At 51.4% G+C, this 18077-nt stretch overlaps 1 protein-coding gene across 7 annotated transcripts in view; it reads right to left on the bottom strand.

The window, feature by feature from the left end:
- Window positions 1-2190: 2190 nt before the first annotated feature.
- JDP2 (Jun dimerization protein 2) overlaps window positions 2191-18077 on the bottom strand; it is a 42507-nt gene continuing 26620 nt past the window's right edge. For 4 of the 7 annotated variants that reach the window (XM_077910042.1, XM_077910039.1, XM_077910040.1 and 1 more), the window contains exons 3-4: window positions 11926-12030; window positions 2191-4728 (exon numbers count right to left, since the gene is read on the bottom strand). In XM_077910042.1, the coding sequence (XP_077766168.1) occupies window positions 4543-4728; window positions 11926-12030 (291 nt within the window). In that variant the 3' untranslated portion in view covers window positions 2191-4542. The remainder of the gene's footprint in view (window positions 4729-11925; window positions 12031-18077) is intronic. The other 3 variants (XR_013386529.1, XR_013386527.1, XR_013386528.1) reach the window with 3 other exon arrangements.

Here is an 18077-nt window from a genome sequence, read left to right as displayed (position 1 = left end):
AGCAGGCTCCATGCAAGGAGCCCAATGTGGGACTCGATCCCAGGAATCCAGGATCACGCCCTGGACCAAAGGCAGATGCTCAACCACTGAGCCACCCAGGCATCCCTCTAGGGGGACCCTAACTCTTTTCACCTGGGTTCCCCCAAAAGCAGAGCCTGAGACCAATGCTTGTGCTCAGGGGGTTTATTTGGGAAGTGATCCCAGGGAACAGGGGAGTGAAACAGGGCAGGAGAGAAAACCAATACAAGACACACTAGTGAGTTGAGCCAACTCTGCAGGTCATTTCTATGGGTCTCGATTAATCCTGCAAGACCTTTTGAGGAAGCTTAGGAAGTACATCCTAGAACTCTGCACCCGGAGGATGAAAGGGAAAAGCATTTATCCATTGTTCCCATCCCCTAGCTAGTCAATGGAGATCCTACAGGCATCAACTCCCCCAGATTTCCAGGTTGCATATGTTTAAGTGCCAGGGAGAGATCACCATGGATGTCCCCCAGGATAGGAAGTGGGAGGTACATGGCATGCCAGGGAATGGCAGGTGGGAGAGACATTGTCAGTTTGTACCTGTGTGAGGTTGTTCACACTTTCTCAGATCTGAACATGCAATAGAACTGGAGTTGGACGATTTTAAATGGGGCATGACAGGTACCAGTACTGTCCACCCAGGTGAGTATGATCACACAGAGCAGTAGAGGCTGACGCCGCAATGTTAATTTCACCACAGATGGTCCAAAGCATCACAACTCATTTCTTTAGGAATTGTCCACAAAGCAGGATAGAAACCAAACCCGAAACTCAGTATCTGACATACTTAAGTTTTTAAGCCAAAACAGTGTACCCAGCTTAATTGACATTGTCATTAACCATGATTTATTTAGCTCTTCTCATAGAAAGAGGATTTACCAGTATGGAAAAGAAGTTCATTCCAAAATTACAGAAATGTAACATAAAGCACTAAGACTGGCATCAGTCTCATTACTGTATGCTCAGTCACACCTTACATGAATAAATGTGTGTGTCTGTGTATCCGTGTGTTGTGTATAGATGTGTTTGTGTCTATACTGTGTCACACACATCTGTGAGTATATCTGTGAGTTTGTGCGTCTGTGCGTATGGCATTCATGGGTTGTGTGTGTTGACCATCTGTGCCAAGCAGAGTGCCAGGCACTGGAGACGTCCCATGTAGAGAATCTATCCTCACAGTGCTTCCATGGAAAACAGCCTAATTTGCCAGGGAATGAGGAGAGCTGTAAGAACCTCCAACTCTTAAATTCCTATTGCAGTCGACAGAGTAATGGCCTTCCAAGGACGGAATCTGTGAATATGTTCTGTTACATGGGAAAGGGGAATTAAGGTTGCATATGGAATTAAAGTTGCTAATCAGTTGACCTTAAAATAAGATTATTCTTATTATCCAGGTGGGCCCAATATAACCACGAAGGTCCTTAAAAGATGGAAGACACAGAAGAGTCAGTGTCAGAGTGATGTGATGTGACTCAGCCGGACATTGCTGGCTTTAAAGATGAAAGGGGCCACGAGCCAAGGAGTGTGGGCAGCTTCCACTAACCGGAAAGGGCCAGGAAGCAGATTGTCCCCCACACGAGCCTGCAAGTGGAACGTAGACCAGCTGACACCTTGATTTTAATCCATTGAGACCCATTTTGGACTTCTGATTTCTAGAATTTTAAGATACTAAAATTTGTGTGGCTTTAAACCAGAAAATCTGTGATGATTTGTTGGCACAAGAAGAAATAAATATACCTGTGAAAACTGCTCTCATGTCTTTAAAATGTCTCCCCTTTGCTTTGCTTCTAGCCTTAAAGGTGCAGTGGATTGCATTTTACAGAGGGATTGGGATGAAAAGTCAGCATTTAAGGAGAAAATGTATGCCTTCCCTTGCTCATTTTGCAGAGAGCAGGGACCAGGACCCACTGAAAGAAGCAGATCAACACTCCCCAAGGTGCCCTCTTCCCTGGACACCCTCACCCCAGGGCTTGGGCTTACCAACTACAAGGGCCAGGGAAACAATAATTACACCCTTGTAATTGTATCTCTCTCTCTCTCTTTCCCTCTAGACACTTAACGAAATTTGCATCAATTCAAGGAGCATATGCTGGAACTCCATTGTAACTTCAGATTTTGTTTTTATTTCCTGAGTTTGCTAAGGAAAGAATGGAAAAACAAAACCTATTTGTGCTGTGGCTTGTTCTCTTTTATTATGAAATATACCAAGCATACAGAAGAATGTGAAGAGTATCACTCACCTCTGACAAATTCTAACATTGTTCTACATTTGATTCAGATTCTTTAAAGTAAATGAAATATTACAGGTACAGTTGAAACCCAGTGTCCTTCTTGGTCTTGTAGATGCTGCCCGCCCCCCTCCCCAGGAGCATTCCCCATCACTGATTTTGATATTTGATTTTGATAGCAGTCCTGTGCATGCCTTTGCACCTCTACTATCCAGTTCTGTGTGTACCCGCAAACAGTAAAATATCAGTTTACATGTCCAGAAAGATTACATAAATGGTACACTGCAACTTGCTGTCCTCTCCTCCAGCTCAACACTGCATTCCTGAGATTTATTCACATCGATACCTGTAGCTCTGGTTCATTCTTTTTAACTGCTGCATAATATTTGATTTTATAAAAATACGGTTTATCTGCTCTTCTATTCATAGGTATTTAGGTTGTTTTCAGTTTCTCTTTATTACAAACAAAGCTTCAGTGGAAGTCTTGTCCATTTCCTTGGGCCCCTGTGCTGGAGTTCCTCCAGGGTATATACTTCAGAGGGAAATTGCTAGGTCAAAGGATGTGTTTAGCTTTAGCATCACTGGTTATTGCTAAATTGCTTTGCACAGGAGTCACACGGATTTCCCACTCCTGGCATATGTAAGTTCCCTTTAATTCGTATCCCAACCAACACATACTAGTTTGTGCCCATCTGATTACTAATGGGTCTTGTCCTTCTTATAGGTTGCACAGTTGATTCTCAGAGCAACTCTGGGCACAGGCCTCACTTGTGACCACCTGGCAGGAAATCCTAGGGAGGCCCGAGGAGGGGGATGGTGAGCCCAACACAGATGACTGTGGCCATGCAGGAGCCCAATGAACCCGGGAATCCTGGATCCCAGCATTTGTCACTATAGGAACTGGGTACGTGGCCAGGACACAAACTCTGCAGCCACCTTTAGAGAATAAAAGATATTAAATCATTTGCACTATGTAGTAAATATCAACAACTATCCACACTAGCAGAGAACAAGATAATTATCATTTTATGGTGACGACTCGGCCCCTTGTAGATTGCCTGGCACACACAGGGCAGGCACTCAGTACACTCGTGGAGTGAACAAAGGAAGTACCACAGATTTCTTTGACTTCTCTGAACCTCGACTTCCTCATCTGTAAAATGGGCATATAATCACTTACCTGGGAGGGCTGTTGTGAAAACCCAGGGCCTACAGCAGACGCTCCAAACATCCTCTGACACCGCAACCGGGAAGCCCACCGGGCGTGCCTTGCACCCCATTCCCTAGGCAGACACCACAAGAGGCAGCCGAGTAAGTAAGAGTAACGTTTACTGAGCGATACAGGACTGAGTACTAGGAAGGGTTTACCAGGATGGAAATGCACCCCATGCCCGCCCCGGCCACCCCCAACACCCAGAGACTACTACAGTACTTAGGAGTTACACACAATGGCCATAACTGCTGGATATCTGTTCGTAACAAACAAACCATAGCATATTTATACTATATCACATCGAGTGATTATAGAAATCCATATATATATTGCTTGTATAAAATCTTTTTTTTTTGTAAAAAATATTAAAAAAAAAAAAAAGAAAGTATAAAAAACATGTGCAGTTGAAAGCCCTGCCAGGACAGCCAGTCTGTAAACATTCGGTGAGTATGTGCTTTGGAAGGGCGCCCGCGCCTCGTGCCCACAGCAAACTCCAGCAGGGCGGGCGAGGGTGCGCCCCGGCTGCCGCTCCCGGGGGGGCCCCCCACGCTGGGCCCAGGGGGCGGGGACTGCAGGGCCCCGCATGGCACCCCGTCCAGCCGGGCTTCAGGGTCGGCAGGCAGGGCTGGGGGCCGGCAGGCTGCAGTTGGACTCGGAGTTCGTCCCCAGCCGCGTTTTGTTTGCAACTCATGGCTTTTCCTGGCTGCTCCCAGGTCCCTCAGTGGGCCCGGTGGGGGGGCCGGGAAGTGCCCGAGGCCATTGGGTTGGGGTGTCTCTCGCTGGCCGTCTCTGGTCTCTGTGCTGCCTCCTTCGAGCTGGGCCCCAGCAGGCCAGCCCCGCCCGAGGGTCTGCTTTGGTCTCAGCGCTTGGTCCTTCTAGTTCCCTCAGCCGTTCTGCCCCTCGTGTGGCTGATCTGAGTTTCACAAAAAAGGCCCGGCCTGCCTGGCTGTGCTGAGCCTCCTTGTCAAGTTTGTCGTGCAGCGAGGAAGGGCCCTCTGGGACCCCTCGTCCTCTACCCTCTTCCCAAATCCTCCTCCTCCTCCTCCTCTTCCTCCTCTTCCTTCGCCCAGCCCATGGTCACTTCTTCTCTAGCTGCTCCAACAGCGGGTTGCCTTCGGACTCGGGGGTCTTGACGCTGTCCGTCCGGACGATGCAGGTGGGGCGATGCCGGTTCAGCATCAGAATGAGCTGCTGCCGCTCCTGCTTCAGCTCCTCGATCTGGGTCTTCAGCTCCGCGTTCATGAGCTCCAGCCGCTCAGATTCCTGGTGCGTGGAAACAGAGACAGGGCTGTAAGCGCTCACTGGGGACCAGCTCTGCCTCTGGGGAGCTACAAGGCACTCCCATCGGGCGTTCGCCTGTTTTCTGCCTGCCAGCCTCCCACTGGAGAAAGCACAGAACCTGCTATTGAGTCCCTGGGGTAACTGACTTTCTGCAGCCGTGCCCGTCACTCCTGTGACACTGGCCTGTGTCAAAGCGGGATGAACCAGGTTATATTCTGGGGCCAGCCTGTCTCAGGTCCCCCTTCCCTCCCCTCGCTCAATCTACTCCAGCCACAGTGACTTCCTTGCAATTGCTCAAATATGCCAATACTCTCCTGCCTCCTGACCCTGGCCCAAAGAAACAAAGGGTGGGAGAAGAATAGTGGCCCAGTGGCACTAGAGCAGGTGCATGAAGGGTCCAGAGGGGGTCACACGTGACCCACAGCTGGCAGTGCAGTGGCAAAGTGCTTTGATGTGTGATGATGTGTCATTGTACATTGGGGATATTGGCCTGTGGGATCACATGCCCAGGGTAATCATGTCATTCTTCCTAAAACACGTGCTGCCTGGTTATTAGCCCCAAATTATTAAACACCCTCCTCTTTATCCCCTGTTATCTAGAAGCTTTGCCCATTGGGGGGCAATCAACTGTCATCCTTCTGGATCTAAAATAAAGTTTCAAATCTCAAGTGAGATTCCCAATGAACTTCCAGCTCAGTGGGAGAGACTCCAAGGGAAAGAAGCAATGCTGGCTATTTGATTTCAGGGGGAGTTCGCATGTCTAGAGTGTGGATAGGTGATGGGCATACCAGTTCAAGGCTTGGGGTCAAAACAGTAAGACAGGAAGGCTCCTGAATGATTTTTATTGGACTGTGTCTGAAAACTGGCAAGCAGCTCAAGGGTTGAAATTTACTCAAGAGCCAGCAAAGTTTTAGCCCAGTGGTGCTCAACTCGGAGCGATTTGGCCTACTAGAAGACATTTGACAATGTCTGGAGACATTTTTGGTTGTTGCAACTGGGGAGAAGGTTGCTACCCACATTTAGTGGGTAGAGGCTAGGGGTAGTGGGTAGAGGCTAGAGATGCTCATAAACATCCCGCACAGGATGGCCCCACAATAAGAACTATCTAGACAAAATGTCAACAGCTGAAGTTGAGCAACCTGTATCAGGCAAAGGACAAGCTGTGGTTATGATTGCATGTTCCACAACTGAGCTGGGGAACCCTGGCTTGGGTCTAGAGGCTTGCCCTCCACCTGTCAGGGCCAGGCCGAGCAGCCTCCTTTGGTGGTCTTCAGGGCCCTCAGTGGGGCCCACACACATCCCAGGGCTGCTATTCTTTCTCCCACCCACTGGCCTGCCTTGTGCTCATCTCTGAGGACGCAGCATGAGTGGCCCAGGGAACTGGACTGCTGACACGTGCAATCCTCGTGACCAAACACTGCAGGAGAACAGCCTTGAAAAAAGGAAAAAAATGCTCAAGGGAAAAATATTAAAAACCAGCTATGGTTGTTTCTGGTTCAACAGGATGAAGCCAGAGGGGGAGGCTGGCCCTGTCCCCTGCTCTCAGAATTCCGGGTGAAGTCATCTCTGAAGGCCAGGAGAGAGACCCACGTGAAACCATGGGTCCATGACCGATCAGTCTGAGCCAGTTGGGTGCTAATCTTAGCTGCCTGTCACCGGGTCTGATGAACTCATGATTTTGGGGACTCTTCACAAACCCTCTGACCATCTGGTTCCCCTGAGCCAACATTTTAACTCCAAGCTCAAATCCTCTGACCCTCTGTCTCTAGGAGTTTCTGTTCAATCCACCCATTTGCATTTGCTTGAGGACATTCGTGTACAACGAATGTCTGGGGGAATCAGGATCCATACAGCGGGAAAGAGCTTACTATGTGCCCATCAGCACTGCAGGGACTGGAAGACCTTCCAAGAGGCCTAAATGGCTAGGTCTGGCCTCAAGTTTAAAAAATGGTTGGGTTGAGAAGGCCAGTTGGCCCCTCCAGTGGAGGGGGTGGGACATGAGGAAGGCGGCCCTGAGTGGACAAAGACACAGACATGGGAAATAAGCTACAGATGTGTTTAAGAGAAGAAATCCTCCATTGTGACCATAGGTCACTTTAGGACAGAAGGTAGAGAGCCAGGAAGGTGGAGTTAGAGCCACGTTAGGCAAAACTTTAGGGTTTGGAACCAGAGTCAGGAGTAAGTTCCTTAGCTACACGGAGTCTCAGCTATCTAAAATATAAAATGGTGATGCTCGCGGGGATTAAGTGAACTCACATGGGAAAGGCACCTTATAAACTGAAGGCTTAGGGAGGCTTAAGGAATGGATACTTTAAGCTTTGAGCAAGGGCCCATGGAGAAAGAGAAGGAGAAGCAGCAGAGGAGGATGGTTCAAAGACGCCTGGCAGATCCTGGTGACTGGCTCCATCTGGAGAATGAAAGAGGCTGCCTGTGGGCCCGAGGGGAAGGGCCCAAGGGGGCTGCTGTTTGGGGGATGGCAAGGAAGCAGTTGAGTGGCACATGAGTGGGCGTTAAAGGTGCCAATGCAAGGGCCAGCGTCCAGGCACACGGCATTCAGTACTACACACCAATCTAATGCCTCGAAATGACTGTGTGTCCAACCAACTTCACGTACGAACGTCCGTATCACACAGAGACCCAAGTAGGCATGTGGCTTCACACATACAGTCACCATTCAGCAGAATGGCACTGCATTCTGTCGGTTTTAAAAGGTTAGAGCATATCATGGAATACCCTAAATTCTGCCCAGCTGGCTGTCAGAATGTGACTGCTTTTTACTTTTATTTCCTTCTGTTTTCTTGGGTGGTGCTACATCTTTATTAATTGCATAAGTAGAAGTTGAGTTCCGAAGATTCTTTTTCTTTTTTTTTAACCATGATCGTAGAAGTTGTCTGTGGTTTTGTAGCAGCAATTACCTGATCTGTTTCCCTAATCAAGATACATGTTAATCACAGAAGTCAATAACTCTGCTTGCATTTTTGCTTATTATTTTGTCTTCTGGTAGATATTTATTGCCCTGGAGAAAATGAAACCATTTGTTGTTGTTATTGTTTCGTTCTAAAAATTTTATTTATTTGAGGGAGAGAGAGAGAATAAGAGAGCACAAGCGGGGAGGAGCAGCAGAGGGAGAGGGAGGAGCAGACTTCCTGCCCAGCAGGGAGCCCCATGTGGGACTCGATCCCAGGCCCCTGAGATCATGACATGAGCCGAAGGCAGATGCTTACCCAGCTGAGCCACCCAGCTGCCTCCATTTGTCGTTCTAGAGTAGAATTAGTGGAAGTGAATGAACATTCTGTCTCTTTCACTGTGTTCAGCAAAGGCAGGAGAAAAAATACAAAGGGGCTGCGTGTTCTGGCTTTTCATACTGGCTGTGTGACCTTGGCCAAGTCAATTCTCTTCTCGGGGCTTCAGTCCCCTCCCAGAAAATATAATGATTGGCCCAGGGGACTTTAAGCATTAAGATTCTCTGATTTTATCTTTTTTTTTTTTTTAAGGTTTTTCAAATTTATTTATTCATGAAAGACACACAGAGAGAGGCAGAGACACAGGCAGAGGGAGAAGCAGGCTCCATGCAGGGAGCCAGATGTGGGACTCGATCCCAGGACTCCAGGATCATGCCCTGGGTCAAAGGCAGACGCTCAACCACTGAGCCACCCAGGCATCCCTGATTTTATCTTTTAAAAACAAGTAACCTTAATGCACTTAAAATAGAGTTCTATTTCACAACTCTTTTGGTAAGTATTGGGTAGAAGGCTGGTGTGGCCTCTTCTGAGTCCAAAAGACCTGTCTGAATTAAAATCCTGACTCTGCCACTTTAGCTATGTCACTGTGAACCATATCCCCAATTTCCCTGAGCCGGGGCAACCTGAACAGCATGCTGGGCAACAAAGGAAGCCCTGGGTTCGAGTCCCACCTCAGCTGCTGTGGGGCCTTGAGCAAACTTTCATTCCTCTGAGTCTCAGAATCCTCATTAGTGGAGTGGGCACTGCCTCATCTCCTCCCAGAGCCACCTTCTTCTTGTGGCCATCAAGGAGAGAATGGCCATGAACAGTGCAGTGCACCATGGGAGTATGAGATGGGGTTACTGCTACCAAAGCCCAGGGAATGAACCTGCGTTAAGCGCAGCAGTTACAGAGGCCAGGGTTACAGAAGGGAGAAGTGCAGGGGCTGCTACATGTAATTGTGGACACAGGAGGTACTGAGGTCACCCTGGTTGCCTCAGGAACTCGGCTGGTCCAGGCAGGCGAACTCTGAGAGGCTCTAAGAATCTCCCAGAGTGGATCTAGGCATCCAGGGGTCAAGGATGGGTGGGTGACTTTCTACATTATACATACGTGTGTGGGTGTGTGTACACACATATCCTTTTGTACCTCTGAGCCTTATAAATATTTTATCTGGTAAAAAATAGAGTACAAGAGTCACCTGGGTGGCTCAGTCAGTAAAGCGTCTGACTTGATTTCAGCTCAGGTCATGATCTTAGGGTTATGAGATCAAGCCCCATGGCAGGCTCCATGCTCAGTGGGGAGTCTGCTTGGGATTCTCTTCCTCTGCCCCTTCTCTCTCTCTCTCTCTCTCTCTCTCTCTCTCTATCTATCTCCAGTAATACATAAATCTTTAAAAAATAATAAACGACTGAATTATAAGAGAATTCTTCAGGTCTGTGGGCACTGGCCATCAACACAGCCATCTGCATCTGTGTCCTAAACCTCACGCCCAACTGTGTTTCTAAGGCCAGAGGGGAAGAGAGGAGCATGGGAGAAGAGGAGGACTGGGATGGAACTACCCAAACCCCCCTCCTAGACCCCGAGCGTCCAAGGACACCACCCCAGTCATATAACTGGTCTTCCCACTGCCCCAATCCTTGCCACACACTGCAGCCAGGAGGATCTTTCCAAGGTGTGTCTCCCTCCAACTGAAACGTTCCATCGCTCTCCATGACTACATAATCATGGAGATGGAGACATTTGTGAGAGTAAAACAAGTGATATTAGTAAGTAGGCCAGGACCAGAGGCATAAAGGAGGATTGCCCCAGACATCGCAGCACAGACCTAGCAAGGACCAGGGGGGCTGCCTGCCCCTCCACTCTCTCCATGGTACTCTAAACTCCAGCCACACTGACATTCTTCTCAATTTCTTAATCACATCCTTAAACACCTCTTGCCTCTGGCCTTTGCTTGCACTGTTCCTGCTAACCCCCCACATCCCTGTCCTTCATCTCCTTAGCTCCTACTCCTCTTCTGTGGCTCAGTAAGCAGTTTATCCTCAGCCTAGACTAAGATAGGGCCTCATGGTGTGTTCTCACAGCCCGCCAAGCTGGCCCAACACAACTCGCAGCACACATTACCACTCCCCACTTCTCTCTGCCAATCCTATGCAGACATCACTTGCTTGTCTGCTGTGCAATAGCAGGTACTCACAACACACTGATTGGTTGGATGGATGGATGGATGGATGGATGGATGGATGGATGGATGGATAAGCAAAGGAATAAATGAATCCCAGCTCACACTTGCTAGCAGTGTGACTTTGGGCAAATAACTTGACCTCTTCTGAGCTAGAGGTCAATTCCTACAATGGGGATAACTAATGTTTATCTCACTCGAATGCCTTACTTGGCTCTGCAGGTGCTCAGGGCTGGAAATGAGGTGCGGGACACTCCAACCACCTTAAAGGCCCGTGTCAGACCTGTATCTTAGAAACTTTTTGAAAACTTCCAGCCCAGTGTTCATCCCCCAACTCTTCCAAGGAAGCTCCCAGCTCTTGGGAGTCTAACTCTCACCTGTAATGGCCATTTACCTACCCCAGATGCTCAGAGCTTGCTGGTGTACACACGGCCCCACACTGTCTACACCTGTGACCTCGGGTTTTCTCTCTGCTTGTTGAGAGTGTGAGAAGAGACCCATATATTCCCCAGCATTAGAGAAACCAGAGGCCACATCAGCCTTGTCTCTCCAGCTCCCGTGGGACGGTCTATGTCTGCTCCTTCCTGTGTGTCCCTCAGTACACCTGGCACAGTGCTGGGCATTTAGCACGTGTATAAAAATGCTTGCCAATGAATCAACAAATGAGTGAAAGAATGAACAAATGAACAAATGAATTAGAGCTAGCATAGCAGAGTATTAAGAACAAATGCTTTCAAGTTAGCCTCAGGCTTGAATCCCAGTTCTACCACTTAGTTGCTGAGGGACCTGGGCAAGTAACTTAACCTCACCATGCCTTAGTTTCCCCATCTGTAGGAAGACAATAACCTCATACAGTTGTTATGCCTATAAAGAGATAATATATTTACAGTATTTTGCACACCTCCCAACCTTACAAATGTTAGCAACCACGGTTACTTGTTGCATGCTATAGAACAGAGCCAGACCCATGGATTGTTATTGTTACTATTATTCTTTAGTAATGAACAAGTGATCCAGAGTGGAGAGGCCAGAGACTACCAAGCTGGACTGATTAGCTTTCCTGGTCATGTCCCTTCACTGCTGTCTATCATTGTTGAGAAGCAGCGAAGGCCTAAGAGATGGGACTCTAGGGGGGTTGGGGGGACTGCTTGGCACAGTCCACATGAAAGGGCAGAGACCCGCTCTGAGGGCCAGGTGGGGGAGGGAGGGGAAGGCGACCCCTTCTGCTGGCCTTCACAGGCAGAGCTGACCTCTGCTCCCTGGGGGCAGAGGCTTGGGGGCCCCCTCCACCAGGGCTGAGGCCAGCCAGAGGGGATGCGGGGTTGGAAGAGCCCCCTGCAGCGAAGGGAGGAGCTTCTCTCTTGCCAGGTGCTGCATCCACCGCGCACACTTGGCGGTTGTCACCTAGGTCATTAGCATCCACCCTAGACAACTCTTGCAGCCACCAGGGTTTTGAAATGAGTAGTAGCAGTCCGCAGCCACAAGGGTCAATCAGCAGCACCAGGTGTGACCTGGTAGAGGGGACTTGGCTCCTCCCACCTCCTCTGGCCTTGGGGGCCCTGGGTGGGTGGGACCTGAGGCCGGCTGCCCTTGGGTGGGGGAAAGGGCAGTGGGTGGGAGGCAGGGAGGAACCGAGGGCTGGCTGCGGCTTGGCCAGATGCCAGCAGGTGCCCGTGCATTCCATCCGCAGGCTTGGGTGCCGTCTGCGGGCCCGCAGGTGCCCCGGCCGCTCGGAAGAACGAGATGGGCGCCCGCCCGCCCGCCCGGCCCGCTCACCCGCTGCAGAAACTCCGTCCGCTCCTTCTTCTTGTTCCGGCATCGGGCCGCCGCCACTTTGTTCTTCTCCCGGCGCCTTTTCCTCCGCTCCTCTTCCTCATCTAGCTGTGAGGGCAGAGAGCCACCGGTCAGACGTGGAGGCGGGCCTGGGGGACGGCTCCCCGCCCCACGCGGACAGATGGACGAGCCCGGCCGCACCCACGCGGCGCCCCGGTCCTCCCGGAGCAGGTGGGCAAGGCCGGGCGGGCCAGTGGCCCGGAGGGCAGGCCTCTGGAGGGTTCTGCCAGAGTTCAGGAGGCTCGGAGCCTGGCAAGGCCACTCACACGGAGGTGACACCCAGTGGGCGGTGACGGTCTGTCCTCTTGCCCAGCCCAAGCCTTCTGGGCACTATTTTCCAGGCCAGCGGTTCCCAGGCACTTCCTTTAAAAATGCCTTGGGCATGGACACAGGTTTCACATGCTACCCCCACGCACTTCCACCTCCCCGGGGGGAGCCTCCCTCTTGGTCCTCCCAGAGGCTCCCATCTACCTCCTGGTGCTCCTAAACCACCTTCCCCGGCCTCCTCAGCCGGCTTTGATTGTTTTCCCTGCTTCTGCACTTGAGGCTCTGTCCCCATGACACCCCCCTGTATCCAAAGATCCCGGGAGTGCCCTGTGCGGGACACAGGCAGAGGGGCTCCCTGAGTCTCCAGGTTTGCTTGCTTCTCCCCCAGGACACGTTAGAAAATTCACCATGCAAAAGACAGGGACCATTAAACAGGAAGGAGGAAACTCACCGCCCACCAACCCTGACTTTCTGTGATTTTTTTTTTAAGATTTTATTTATGTATTCATGACAGACACACTGAGAGAAAGGCAGAGACACAGGCAGAGGGAGAAGCAGGCTCCATGCGGGGTGCCTGATGCAGGACACGATCCCAGGAGCCCAGGATCATGCCCTGAGCCAAACGCAGATGCTCAACCGCTAAGCCACCCCAGGTGTCCCTCAGTGATTTATTTTTAAATCACATTTTATTATTTATTTTATTTATCACATCTGTTAAATGCTTTCCACATCTTATTGTTTCATGCCTATTTGTTAAATGCTTTCCACACAGGTCACATTACCCTCACAATCAATGAGGAAGGTACTATTATTGTCCCATTCGACAGTTGGTGGGACTGAGCTGCAGGATTCCATCTGCCCAAGGCCACCCAAACTAAGAAATGACACAGCTGGGATTCCAACACGGATTTCTCAGACTTCAATCTTCCTGCTCTTGACTGACCACCAGCCCTCACAGCCCTGACCCATCAGGATCACTTCGATGTGGTGCCTCTGGCTGTCTGTGAGCTACCAGGAGGATCTAGAGGACACACAGGGCCAGCTGGGCTGGGGACAGCCCAGAGTCAGAGGCCACTAGTGAAGTCGTTGGATTGCTCTGGGCTTGCCAACTCTCTCACTTCTTGAGCCAGTGGGGGTGAATCTGGCAGCCTGAGGCCTGGAACAAGGTCTCAGCCGAAAGGGCTCTAGGCCAGGAAAATAAACAGCCTCTCTCCGTGCACTCCCAGCATGCTCTAGGAGCTTAGGACCCAGAGCCTGGCCAGAGACCAAGCACCCACGGCCATGAGCACAGGCCTATTGGTAAGGCAGCCCTGTCTCCTCCACCACCTCTGAGCTTCTCCCTGCCCGGCTCCCACCCCTCCTGGGAGGCTGGCTGGAGAGGCACCTTGTCAACACCGCCACACCCAAGCACCTCCCAGCCCCTTGGCCTCCCTTGAAACAGAACCAGAAGTGACAGCTCCTCTGGCTGACCTGCATCTGGGAAAATAGAAACCTGGACAAAATTGATTCCACCCAACCTCAACCTCACCCCCAACAAGGCCAAGGTAACCGTGACGACAGGCAGAGGGAAGGAACTAGAGGAAGTGGCTGGCAGTGCAATCTCCCCTCGGCCCAGAGGGTTTGCCCACAAACTGCCAAGGTGATGTGTGCAACCCGGGCACTTCAGGGCTCACAGGGCCTGGAGCAAGCCCGGGTTCTGGCAGAGTGGCTGCTTCCTGGGAGATACAACCTCTGTCTTCCAACACCCCGCACTCCACCCCAGCCCTGTACAGAGCCAGGGGCGAAGGGAAGCTGCTCCAGCAGCAGATACAAAGAGGCTCAATGCTGGGAGTTTAAGAGCTCAAGAGGGCCAGGCCGATGCCCGTGTCAGGGGGCTGCTCCAGCCTCCCTGTCCAGCCCCGTAAATCCCTCCAGCCATCACCCTCTGTCTCCAAATGTCTCCTCTTCTCCAAGCCAGCTGGGCCCTTCTGAGATGACCTTCCTTTCCCCCTTGGTAAACTCTTACTCAACCTTCAAGAGCAAATGTCACCTCTCTCAGGAAGGCTATTTGGACTCCCCAGATAGAATTAACTGCTTTGACTGTGCTGCCACAGCTCTTTGAGGACTGCACTGTGAGAGTCTCTATCACATCCCATCATAGTTCTCTGTTTGTGTAGGCTTCTGTCTTCCCTGCTAGGCTGAAGGATGGGGGACCTGAGCATCCCCAACACCTGGACAGAACATGGCACTTCACAGGGGCTCAGCAAATGTGCGTCGAAGGAGTGAAATAAAAGATTCCAGGGAGGGGCACCTGGGTGGCTCAGTCAGTTAAGCGTCTGCTTTCAGCTCAGGTCATGATCCCAAGGTCCTAGGATCGAGTCCCACTCGGGGGGAGCCTGTTATGCCTCTGCCCCTTCCTCTACTCATGCTCTCTCTCACTCTCTGTCAAATAAATAAATAAAATCTTAATAAAAAAAAAAAAAGATTCCAGGGAAAGATGGCACAGGCTTGGATTCTATAATTATAAAAACGATGTGTTGCCTATGTTTGCTCCTGCATAAGCTTTTCCCTGGTGCTAATAAGGAGCCTTTTGCACCAGGCCTGGCCTCTTCTGTCTGCAGGAGGCCAGCAAAGCTTGGGGGCGGGGTCCTGTCCTCCCCAGAAGCACACTGACCAGGCAGAGCCTCGATCAAGGGCAAACTCCTGATGGCTATGGCAGGTCTGCACAAATCCTGACACAGTCTAGGCTGTGCACTTCAGCCTAACCCCCTGCTAAAGCTCCACACCCCACCTCCACCCCGTAGCCTCCCCACCCATCCCCAGGCTTCTGCAGCCACGCTCCACCTCAGCTGACATCTCCCAGTAAGGCAAGAAATGGCCCCAAAGCCCCATTACGACATCTTCCCCATTGACACTGTGCTGCATCTTCCCCAACTTCTCCTGCTGCTATGTAAAAGCCACCCCAGGAAATTTGGAAAACAGCTGCTGAGGTCCTGCCGGAAATAAGAGGGGTGCTGGGCAGTGCCCTTCAGCTTTCTCATCCCTGCGGGCTGCCTGTGGCTCCTGCCTGAGCCCCACTGGAGACCCCCCGCGCCGCCGCCACCACCGCCACCAGCCTCCTCCCGGCCTTCCCTCACCACAGCATCAAGGCTGCTGCCCCAGCTCCTTGATGTTTGCCAGAGTCTCTAAAGCACTCGACTGGGAGGGGGTGAGCCAGCAGTGTTTTCACCACACACAGTTCAGACATCTAAAACTGGAACCCCAAAATGGGGCATGATGATTTTTTTTCTGCAGATACAGCTGGAAGAACAGGAATATTAAAGAAGGAGGCAGCTTGACACTAGATACATTTAAAGACCCACGAGATGCAGGCTCTGTTTCCCCCGGATTCCCAGGAAGGCCCAGGGTAAAGCTGTCTGTGTTCTGGGGTGAGAAGTGAGGGGTACCTCTGTGCCACATGTCACACATGCCCCTAGAAGTGAGGGACAGACTAGGGGACCCAGGGCCAAGAGGGTCCTCATGTTAAGCAGTCCCTCCTCAGAGAGACTGTTCTCAGGGCTCTGCTTGTGGGCAGGGGGACTCGAGCCCCTGACCACAGCTGACTGGACGAGGTGTGAACGGCAGACCAAGCTGGGCTGTAGTCGCCTCCTGAAAATCTGAAATCAGATCTGCTGGACCAGGGGGCAGCCAGCTTCAGTCCTGTGCCCAGAGAAGCGGCAAGATCAGGCTGCTGCTGTGTAGAGATGAGCAGAAACCAAAGACCACGTGGCAGGAGAGAAACAAACACTTCGCCAAAGAGGGGCGTCGGAAAGACAAAAAGAAGGAATGGGTGACAGAGAGAAAAGCAGAGCCTGGGCCAGGGTGGGGCCAGTGCCATGCCCAGGATGGACACACTCACTCTAGAGCTCATGCCAGGGCAGGATCAGCACCCAAGCTGGATTGCCTCCTTAAATGCTGTGTTGCAGGGGATCCTGTTGCCTCACCCTGGTCCAGGTGCTGAGAGAGGGAGGGAACGCCAGACAGAGAAGGTAGAGACAGAGATGGAGAGGGAAAAGAGACACAGAGAGACAAAGAGGCAGAGCCATTAGAAGGAGAAGCACAGAGGCATGAGCAGAGGGCCGCAGTTCAGTCGGGCCCAGGGGACAGATAGGAAGCACACGGAGAATCCTCTGGGTTCCACCCCTGGGGTGACCTACATGTCTTACCCAAGGGTCCATGATCCATACCCCTGAATCTGTCCTGAAAACTTCCTCCTCCTGCCTGGGAGGGAATTTGAGGAGGTTTCTGCCTGTGGGACACCAGGGGCCCATCCTTGTGAAGTCAGGTGATGCCACGTGATAAGGGAGGAGCAGAAGGTGGTCCCCAGGGATTAAGAGTAGGGGGTGGAGAATCACTGCTACCCAGGAGCCATGCCTCTAGAACAGCTGGGAAAATAGCAGAGCCTGGATACAGAAGGGCTTGGGCAAACAGAGGTACCCACCTCAGCAAGCATCAAATCCTCTGGCCTAGGAGTCTCAGCAGGCCAAATGGTCTTGGTAAACCATCTAGGACAGCCCTACTACCCCACGGCCCCACACTTTTACAAACGAGCAAACTAAAGAGATCAAGGCTGCCGGGAAGGTCAGTGACAGTTTCCAATCCAGGCCTTTTGGCCCTAGGGCCCAACCGCCTCCTGCTCTTTGAAGGGCTGGTGCTCTATGTGTGCCCCCCTCCCCCCTCCACACACATAGGGTAACAGGCCCCCTGTCCTTTCAGCTCCATCCTGGTGATGGGACTGTAGAGCAGCCACAGAAGCTTCTGACTCTGAGGGCAATGACTATGTTGTTTTTTTCCTATTTGGGCTTTTAAAATAAAAACAGTGTATTGCACAAGTAACACTGAATGTGTAACAATAAAACTGACTGGTTTACAGGAGGGCCCCCCCTCCCCACTCCTCTCTTGCAGGCCATGTGGCTTTCACATGCTGGCAACCTTCGCCCAGACTTGATTTTGAATTCTGATATTTCATAAGCATTTCCAAAAATATATCTTGCAGGGCCCACAAAGGGATAGGATGAAAAAGAGCAATGACCCTTTTTAACCTGAGGCATTGAAAATATGGACACGCTCACATGGATGAAGCAACCAAGACAAGAGCAACGAAGCTGGAGACGAGCAGAAACCGGGACAGGGGGAAGCCCCAAAACAAGCCCCTAGCACTCGCCAGAGTGGCAAAGGTCTAGAAGGCCTTATCTTACAGTAAGAACTGTAGCATGGGGACACCGAGGTGGCTCTGTGATTGAGCGTCTGCCTTCGGCTCAGGTCATGATCCCGGGGTCCTGGAATCGAGTTCCGCATCAGGCTCCCCACAGGGAGCCTGCTTCTCCTCTGCCTATGTCTCTGTCTCTCTCTGTGTGTGTCTTTAATGAATAAATAAATAAAATCTTTTTTAAAAAGAAGAAGAACTGTAGCATGGATGGAGAGAACCAGGCTTAGCTGAGACTCAGGGCATCAGGATTGTCGGCATAGGCTTTAGGGTCTGAGTGGCCTGTGTGCCCCCAGGCAAGTCACTTGCCCTCCCTGAGCCTCTGCACCTCACCTGTACAAGGCAAGCAGTGAGCACAGCAGCACAAGGTTGTAACAAGGACTCAGTTCCAATCCAGAGCCTGGGACACAGGGAGCCTTCTCTAAGGTCCAGATTGCGGGCCTGCCTTCCCAGGTGAGGCAGGAAGGCAGTGTTAGTACAGCCTGGGGCACACACCACCTCCCATAGGGCAGAATCTGGCAGAGGAGACCTGAGAAGGGGGGGCGGGGGCATAGGGAATGCTTCAAGGCACACAAGCTGTCAATGAGCAGGCCTGAGTAACAGG

The sequence above is a fragment of the Canis aureus genome, chromosome 9 (genome assembly GCF_053574225.1).
Source record: "Canis aureus isolate CA01 chromosome 9, VMU_Caureus_v.1.0, whole genome shotgun sequence".
Lineage (NCBI taxonomy): Eukaryota > Metazoa > Chordata > Mammalia > Carnivora > Canidae > Canis > Canis aureus.
This window is presented reverse-complemented; position numbering and strand designations above follow the sequence as displayed.